This window comes from Poecilia reticulata, chromosome 7 (assembly GCF_904066995.2).
Source record: "Poecilia reticulata chromosome 7, P_reticulata-male-v2, whole genome shotgun sequence".
NCBI lineage: Eukaryota > Metazoa > Chordata > Actinopteri > Cyprinodontiformes > Poeciliidae > Poecilia > Poecilia reticulata.
In genome coordinates this window covers 32,323,270-32,332,824 of record NC_088836.1, presented here as the reverse complement: position 1 = coordinate 32,332,824, position 9,555 = coordinate 32,323,270, and the positions used below count along the sequence as shown (strand labels likewise).

General features: G+C 51.1%; 1 protein-coding gene across 2 annotated transcripts in view; it reads right to left on the bottom strand.

The window, feature by feature from the left end:
- LOC103460242 (synaptophysin-like) overlaps nt 1-9,246 on the bottom strand; it is a 10,186-nt gene extending 940 nt beyond the window's left edge. For both annotated transcript variants that reach the window (XM_081609535.1, XM_081609536.1), the window contains exons 1-6: nt 9,141-9,246; nt 3,756-3,821; nt 3,547-3,671; nt 3,262-3,460; nt 3,003-3,194; nt 1,395-1,607 (exon numbers count right to left, since the gene is read on the bottom strand). In XM_081609535.1, the coding sequence (XP_081465661.1) occupies nt 1,395-1,607; nt 3,003-3,194; nt 3,262-3,460; nt 3,547-3,671; nt 3,756-3,821; nt 9,141-9,158 (813 nt within the window). In that variant the 5' untranslated portion in view covers nt 9,159-9,246. The remainder of the gene's footprint in view (nt 1-1,394; nt 1,608-3,002; nt 3,195-3,261; nt 3,461-3,546; nt 3,672-3,755; nt 3,822-9,140) is intronic.
- Nucleotides 9,247-9,555: the final 309 nt, after the last annotated feature.

Sequence of the window (9,555 nt, the reverse complement as noted above, 5' to 3'; positions counted from 1 at the left end):
GTGAGATTCGGCTAAACCAGTCAAAGACGTGCAGCAGCTAGACCGCCAGTCTAGGTGTGCGGTGGCTGCCCTGGTGCAGAAGAAATGGGCTGAGCTGCCCAATCAAACGTACTGGCTTCTCTTTGGATGGTGGAAAATGAAGGAATTGGTACCATTGACCCTGCATCACTTCCACATTCCACTAGGGGTGAGAGTGGAGAACCAGTTCTTTTAGAAACTTCTCTACCTTCATCCTGTTGGTCTCATAATAACCTGATGAAAAGTCTGATGGTGGTTAATCTTCATCTGGATCCGGTAGAAACCATAGAAATTTGACCTGCAGTAAAGACCTGTGGTCCACCGGCTAACTGCGCTAATGCTTGCTGGTGATGCAGCCGGAAGCAGGAATCAGCGTGGCTGAGCGAGGGAAGAGCTCGTCAAAAAGGCAGGAGGAAAACATCAGGTTTTATCCTCAGACAGCGGCAGATGTCACGGGCAGACAGCGGAAAGCGAGGGGTAAAATCGCATGTGGGCTCAGAATGAGCCTCTCCAGGACCAGCAGGGGGTGAAGCTCGCTGTGGATCCCATTTCTGACCTTCCTGCTGTCTCAGTGCGACGCTCAGGAGGAGTGCAGCAGATGTCACAGTCGGGCAGCGTGACGGTCTTTCCAAAACCTCACATGGGGTCAGTGTGACCCTGCCACACCGTGCACATGTGACAAGTTCATTATATTACTTTAAGTTAAGCTTCCACCAATCAGTCACTATTTGTTCCGTAAATTAGTTATTTCTTTGTATTAATACTTGTTTGAAGCCCTCGTGCAGCATAGCCGCGTAGCCTGAAGCACGAGGAGGAGGAGGCTGAATGCGCAGCTGAAAGTCAGTATTGACTTTCCGTCAATACTGGTGACTGAAGGAAAGTTATATGTACTTGAGCCGAAGTCAGATTTTAAATGTGTTCCTGTGAGTTACGTTAACTTGGTGTGACGCAGCTGTGGCGGGTTTTTCTTGGTTGAATGTTTGCTTTGACTCATTTTTCTTCATTTTGGACGTCATTTTCTTGGACCAGACTGTGCAGACTGCTCACTGCGGTTTCTTTGATATCTCAGCCAGACGAAATGAAAGACGGTGGACCAGATCTGGGTCCTGTTCCAGTTGAATCGCAGAGTGAAAGCCTGGGCCGGTGGGGTTTAAATGGCCCCGTCTAAAACCACAGTCCCAGCGGCAGCAGAACGTCTTTATTTCCTCCTGAGAATCGAGCCGATAAGTCAGATCGATACTGGAATCGTATCGCTGAAGTGACTCAGCTCTACGTGTCTGTGGGGGGCGGAGATGGTCTCTCTGGTGAATCTACCGGATGTCTGACTCCCTGGTGCTGGTTCTGGTTCGGTATTGGTGGTTACCTCTGTGGCTCACCTGGTTGTATCCTTGCTGGTTGAACTCGGGCTGGTAGCCTCCCTGGTTGCTGGCGTACGGGTCTTGTTCGTACGCCCCCTGCTGGGCGTAGGCGTCGGGTGCAGGTTTGCCCTCAGGAGGCGGAGCTCGCATGAACGGGGCGATGATGCCCGTCTCCTTGAAGACGAACCAGAGGTTTCCGGCCCACAGGACCAGATTGATGAAACCAAACGCCTGCAGAGGAAGACAGCAGGTTACCTCCGTCTGCTGGGTGGAACAACTGAAGGAGGCGGACGACGCTCTGCTCTGATTGGTCGGCTCCAGTGGCCTGACCAGGCATCGCCTCCTTTCATTGGGCTGGACCACGTAATGAATACAGTCTGAAATCAGGACTTTTCTAGAGTAGACTACCATGCAACCACTGCCCATCTGCATCTAATTCGCTAGAAGCTCATTTTCTCTTCGTGTTCCTGAATGCATCATTCAGTGCAGATTATTCCAGAACATGCAGATCGTGAGGCACCAAAATCAAGAGTTCTCACGTTTGTAGCAGCAGATGTTGGATTAATAGACCAGCAGCTTAGATTGAAACTTGATCTGACCCAAAATTACATGCATGAGGATCCGGTCGGATTCATGCGTCACGTTTTCAATAAGCCTGAAATACAAACAGCAGTGAGAAAAGAAGAGCAACGTGAAGCTAATCAAACGCTTCTGGTCTGACTAGAGGAAGTTCATCCTGGTGGGGAAAGAGAGACAGGAGCAGGAGTTGATCAGAGTGGCCCCCCTGCGGCTACAACAAGCAGCAAAATGGAGCTGGAAAAGCTAAAACACGAGCAGCTAGCAGGGTCAAAGGTCAGGGACGATTTTAAACTGGCAGATGACAGCCCGACTAATCAACTCTAACTACAGCTCTAATGGCCTTTGTTTGAAAGCAGTTTGACAGGAAAGAGGAGGAAGACATGCGGTGAATGTCACCAGGCCGGGAATCGAACCTGCGACCGCCAGCATGAGGACCAAGGCCTCAATATGTGGGCTGTGCTTTTGCCCCTGCGCCTCCACAGCAGCCCAACTCTGATCAGAGTGAATTAGCTGGGTTGGGTCAGGATCTGACCCCACGCCGACGGGCGGGTCGGATTATTTAGGCCTAATCTCTAGTCTGAAGAGTAAAAACGTGATGAGTGATCCACGGGAATCGGTAAATACACTTTTCACCTGAAAGTAATTTCAGCTCAGACTTCAGGAAGCTGGATGCTTAACTGCATCAGATGTGGAGATCTCTGGTTGGTTTGCACCTCAATGTCCTCATGAAACTAGGAAGACGGATTATTGAACAGTTTGTGTTTATTTACAAATCCCCTAAATGTCTGTTTCAGTAAAACTTCTCATCTTTACACCAGTTTATCCTCTGAGAGTGACGTCAGCTTTTCTTCTGTTAGGGTTTTAGAATATTTTTTGGATTTTCGCTTTTCCCCAACAGGTCTGATTCTTCCTGGTTCTGGTTCTGGTCTGGTAGAGCTGACCAGAACCAGACGACCGCACTTTGATCTGACCCAAGGTGTGGTCGTTTACTGTAGTGGGATGGGGGATTCTCAGCGACCGGTCGGTGAGTCCGGAGCGGACTCTTACCACGGAGGTGTTGAGTCCAGACATGACCGGGTCGTGGACTTCACGGCAGGAGTTCTCCTTCTTCTCACAGGCGTCGATCAAAGTGATGACCTCATCCGGATCAGTCGCCGTCTTCACGTCGGACAGACCTTTGGCCCAAGCCGCCGAACTCACCAGCCACATGAAGGCAAACACCGCCGTCACTCCCAGGTCCTGGAACATCGCCGCGGTCAGGACTACATGTCCCACAAGGCACCTGGCGGCCACATGCCGTACTTACGATCAGCGGGCCTTTGTTGTTCTCCTTGTACTTGTCGTAGAAGAAGACGTAGATGCTGAGCGCCGCGGTGGAGTAGAGGAAGGCGAAGACGCCGATGGTGACGAAGAACTCGGCGGAGGAAGAGTAGTCTCCGACCAGGAAGATCCGGTCCGAGGCCCTGTCCTTACAGGTGGGGGCGTCGAAGTACACCTGGTGGAGTCTGACAGAAGAAGAGTCTGTCAGCGACGGCTCGTTCTGCTTGGCCCGTTTGGTTCTGCGGTTCTGAAGGGAAAGAACTGTCCGGACCTGAACGGATACTCGAACTCCACTTGTATGGCGAGGTTGCTCTCCGTCCGGTTCTTACACTCCACCGCCATCTTGAACATCCCGGAGTAACTGCCACAGGTGGAGAAGGCGAAGATGGCGAAGAACTGGGGGGAGAGGAGAAGACACGGTTCCAGAGCAGAACCCGAGCAGAACCCGGTCAGAACCGCTGCGGGTTCTGGAGAACTCACCCACTGCAGGACCTTGATGAAGCCCAGAGGAACCTTCAGGATCCGGAACTGACCCTGGGCCACGAGCTGCAGGAGCAAACAGACACACGGGTCAGAACCAGAACCACACCGACCCACCAGGTCAGCTCCCTTCCTGCCAGCACCATGTGGGCGGAGCTTAAGTCACCTGACCTCAGACGGCCGAACACGGCCAGAGGAGCAGAACTGGACTGGAACCACAGGCCAGCAGGTCCAGATCTGGTTCTGACCCGTTTATCAGAACATGTGAGCAGAACTTGACTGAGCCAGGAGGAACAGAACCAGAACAGATTACAGGCCAGCTGGGTTCAGGGTCACCAGAACACCTCGGATCAGAACCGGACTGGACCGGACCGCCTGCACCTGGGTTGGTTCTGGGTCAGTCCAGTTACCTGCTCAGGTGAGAGCTGACGTCATGAAGCTGCGTCCTGATTGGTGCAGGAAGCAGGAAGTGGAACCGCACACAGAACCAGCTCTGATGGTACCAGAACCAGACCCAGAAAATACTGGTTGCTATGGTGATTTGCTCTTTTTCTGACCCTCCAGCAGCAGAACCGGACCAGAACTCAGCTGTCACTGCGAAGCCGTGAGCATCAGAACCTTCTCACATGCAGGCCCGATGGGTTGAACAGAACCTTCAGGTCCAATTCATCCAGAACCCTTCAGAGCTGAATGGGTCTGAATCAGAACCGGACCGGTAGAGTCCAGTTTCCTCTGAGCTGGTTCTGATGGAAACACATGGGCAGGGCCGGCCCAAGGCATAAGCGAGCTTAGGTTCCCCAGAGCCACTAAGGGCCCCATCAGTGCAGCTGATTTTCTTTTTTAGTAATAATTTCTGTCATTATAATATCAAAAACACAATTTCACCATGAAGTGATTTGTGTTTACAATATTTGATAATTTATGTAGAAATCATTATTTATGGATAAAATAAATAAATAGCTCTGGGCCCCCTGGTGGCCGCGGTAGGAACCGCAGCTCTGAGCCCCCTGGTGGCCGCGGTAGGAACCGCAGCTCTGAGCCCCCTGGTGGCCGCGGTAGGAACCGCAGCTCTGAGCCCCCTGGTGGCCGCGGTAGGAACCGCAGCTCTGAGCCCCCTGGTGGCCGCGGTAGGAACCGCAGCTCTGAGCCCCCTGGTGGCCGCGGTAGGTACCGCAGCTCCGCCGGTACCAGGAGCTGCACCGAGGATCCAAACGTCCGAAGCTCCGGTCAGAAGCTAAGTTAGCAAAACAATGTCTGTAAAGGATTTTCCTTCAGGAGGAAGAGGAGAAACAAGATGAAGGTTTGTTTTAATGAGCCTCGGTGATAGAAAGATTAGCTGCTAACAGAAATTAGCCTGATGGCGACCCGGACCGGTCCAGTTCAGCAGCCGGACGTTTCTGCTCGGGTCTCTGTGTGAAACTGAGTTTAGACTGTAAATGAGTTGATTCTCATGTGGCTCTGAATATTTCTGAGGCATTTTGGCTTCAAACGTTTGATCATTAAAATGTCTGACGTCATCTGGTTAAACGTTTCTCACCCTGTTGGGTGTCTGTGCTGCCTTCAGGAGAATGGGACATCAGAGCATCATCCATAAAACTTCATGTGGCATTTATTGTTCAAACCAGAGCTTTCAGTGGAAAAACTAAAGTTCCTTTTAATACAAATATGAGACAGAAACATGGATTATATCTTTATATAGACCTGACTATTGATTATAGATTAATAGTTTAACTGGACAGAAATGACAAAGAACAAATCTGGTTCTTAATCAAATCCTAATGAGTCAAAGTGTCATGGAGTCATCAGCCTCATGACATTAACACTGACATGAACAATAATATTGAAGAAATAAATATATCAAATCTGATTAAAACATAAATAAGTGATCAGTTCTTTACTGTTATGGTCTGTAAGATATATTTATTCTCAGTACTAGATGTGGTCTCAACAAACCCATGGCACTAAAACAATATTATTTTACCTTTTATCTGGAAATAGTGTCTGTTTATTCTTGCCATACAGTCTCTGTATTAATTATTGCTCTAAAGGTCTTGCCATACCAGTTTATTCCTCTGTATTTACTTTAGTTTCTTAGTTTATTCTTGCATTTTGTTCTTCATTCATTTCCATTTAGTTTTATTTGATTAGTTTTATCCTCTCTTGGTTTATTGCTGTGTCCACTTTAGTTTCTTTCCTGTTGCTACATTTATTTTATCGTTTATTGACCATCAGTAATCTTCACTCATCACCTGCTGCGCCGCCTAATCGTCATGTTTCACATCATGTGTTGATTTTTCACTGTTCAGCATCAGATTCTCTGTTTTTATGCCATAATTCACATCTAGTTCGTCGCTCCGTTTTATGTCCCGTTTCTCCTGTTTCAGAGTTTTACCCAATGTGAACATCTTGTTTTAACCCCTTAAGGTGCAGGGCGGTGGGGAAGCGTATCGATGGGGAAAAGGCAGACTGACATAAACCTTTTAAAACAATGGAAACTATTTCTGCATTCTGATTGTTGAAATAAAAGTGCTGTGTTGTTCTATCACCCCGTTTCATACCGGACCACTTACAGCTCCGTGTTAACGCTATAAAATGAACGCTCTCTATCGTGGTATCACCATGGAGGGATTTCTTTATTTAAATGGGTTCATTTTTCAGAGGGATACAAAGTGAGGGTATCGTGATTTTAGCTACCAGTAGCAGGAGAACGGAGCTGCGCCAAGAAGCTAACAGAAGCTAACAGAAGCTAACAGAAGCTAACAGAAGCTACAAACACTGAATAGAAGAAGAGCTGCCATCGATACAGTTGCAGCCAAGCATGATTTAATGTTACACAATACAGTTTTACCAAGTTGCTCAAAGTCTAAACTGGTATTGTTGTTCATTTAAGGTGTAAAGTTTACCTTCGACCAAACGCCCCCCAAAGGCATCCCAGCGCCCCCCTTTTGTAAAAATGTCCGCCAGCGCCCCCTGCCGTCCTCTGAGAACCGCTAGTCTAGCTAAACGTTTCTACGTCAGGCTGCATGGAGCAGCTGCTCTGAGCTGCAGCTGGGATTCGCTGCTGAGCATAAAAAGCATTTTGTGGATAAAACAAACATTATTTTTCTAAGTTATGGAAACTTCTGTTAAAATCATTTGAAGGCTCAGAACCAGTCCGGTACCGGTACCGGTCCACTTTCTCAGGGGAGAAAGACTCACCTGGTGTAAAATACATTTTTATCTATTGGAGTTAAGAGAAATTAATTTAATCAGAGTCATGAATGTGTGCAGCTGCACCGATTGCAGGTTCCTGGTTACCGATATTTAAAAAGCCTGAGCTGCTGGTTTTGGCTGATATGAATGTTTTTTTCTGAAATGTTGCTAAATGCAGCAGAAGGTCACTGAGTTCAAACAGGGTGAATATTGTTACCTGAACGTTCAGACCTGGTGGGTCAGTCAGTCTGACCTGGTGGGTCAGTCAGTCTGACCTCTGACAGGCTGATGAAGATGAGATCAGCTTCCATCAGCCGATCACGATCCCCCAAAATGAAGGAAATCGGCTCCCAGAAGTCGACTGGTGGATGAATCAGTTGGTCAATAAATGTGTTTATAATGCAAACAGCCAGAGATGCAGTGAGTTTATAGCAGGTGTGAGAATCTGATGATGGGACGGCTGGAAGCAGCCGGTCCACAGAACCAGAGGGTCCAAAACCAGATGGGTCTGGGCCCCATGGAGGCTTGGGCCCCATGGAGGTCTGGGCCCCATGGAGGCCTGGGCCCCATGGAGGCCTGGGCCCCATGGAGGTCTGGGCCCCATGGAGGCTCAGGGCCCCATGGAGGTCTGGGCCCCATGGAGGCTTGGGCCCCATGGAGGTCTGGGCCCCATGGAGGTCTGGGCCCCATGGAGGTCTGGGCCCCATGGAGATCTGGGCCCCATGGAGATCTGGGCCTCATGGAGGTTTCGGCCCCATGGAGGTCTGGGCCCCATGGAGGTTTGGGCAGGTGTTCTGCACATGGAGGTCTGGGCCCCATGGAGGTCTGGGCCCCATGGAGGTTTGGGCCCCATGGAGGTCTGGGCCCCATGGAGGTTTGGGCCCCATGGAGGTCTGGGCCCCATGGAGGTCTGGGCCCCATGGAGGTCTGGGCCCCATGGAGGTTTGGGCCCCATGGAGGTCTGGGCCCCATGGAGGTTTGGGCCCCATGGAGGTCTGGGCCCCATGGAGGTTTGGGCCCCATGGAGGTTTCGGCCCCATGGAGGTCTGGGCCCCATGGAGGTTTGGGCAGGTGTTCTGCACATGGAGGTCTGGGCCCCATGGAGGTCTGGGCCCCATGGAGGTCTGGGCCCCATGGAGGTCTGGGCCCCATGGAGGTCTGGGCCGCCTGGAGGTTTCGGCCCCATGGAGGTCTGGGCCCCATGGAGGTCTGGGCCCCATGGAGGTCTGGGCCCCATGGAGGTCTGGGCCCATGGAGGTTTGGGCCCCATGGAGGTCTGGGCCCCATGGAGGTTTGGGCCCCATGGAGGTCTGGGCCCCATGGAGGTCTGGGCCCCATGGAGGTTTCGGCCCCATGGAGGTCTGGGCCCCATGGAGGTTTGGGCAGGTGTTCTGCACATGGAGGTCTGGGCCCCATGGAGGTCTGGGCCCCATGGAGGTTTGGGCCCCATGGAGGTCTGGGCCCCATGGAGGTTTGGGCCCCATGGAGGTCTGGGCCCCATGGAGGTCTGGGCCCCATGGAGGTCTGGGCCCCATGGAGGTCTGGGCCCCATGGAGGTCTGGGCCGGTGTTCTGCACATGGAGGTCCAAACAGAACCAGGTCTATCGCTCCATGGATCCAGTTTTTTCTGTGGGGAATTTTTTCATCAGTTTTTATGATTCTTGTCCGGTTCGGCTGAGTTCTGGACAGGCGAGTCCAAACACACCCCGATCCAGTGGTTCTGACCCGGTTCGTTACGTCAGTACCAAATTGCAGCTCCTCCAGAACCGGCTCGGTTCGTGCAGGGAGCTGAGCTCAACCCAGTGTCCATCCCAGCTGGTGAGCAGCCGAACCGAACCGACACCAGCACCGAGCGACGCTGTGCACCAGCAGCACCAGAGAGGAAGATTCCTCCTCTTCCTCCCCAGCTGCCATTTCACCACCACACGCACGCGCAAAGCCGCGCACGCGCATCGTGATTTCACGTCATTCCCGCAGAAAAATTCCCGTTTCCGACGATCTTTCTGCCGAGATCCAACAGAACCAGAACCAGGCCCACACAGAACCACCCGAACTCTGGGCCGGACCCGCTGCGGGACGGGCCGAACCCCGCCGATCAGAACCGCAATCTCTTGACACAAACAGAACCGAACCCGAACCGAACCCCGACCGACAACCGAACCTAAATTACAGCGGGATGCTGAGAGTCGGTACCTGATTTACGACGTCCATCCTGCCGCCTGGAGAGGAGAGGAGAGATGGAGGGATGGAGGGATGGAGGAGGAGGAGGAGGAGGAGGAGGAGGAGGAGGAGGAGGAGCCGGGGGGAGGCGGTGCGTCAGCGGGGATTTATTATTATTATTATAATTATTATTATTATTATGAGACAGGAGGTAAACAACAACAAGCAGGAGAGAGAGAGCAAATAAATACAATTTCATATTTTTATTTTAATTCGGATTAAAATGATTTTGGGGAGGAGGAGGGGGGGGGGGGCTCATCACTGTAGTAGGAGGTGATGACGTAGATGATGACAAAGATGGCGACGCATCATGTGACCCGGAAAGTGACGTAAACAAAAGCAATGGCTACAGTATGTACAGATAGGAGTCATTTATTATTATTATTAT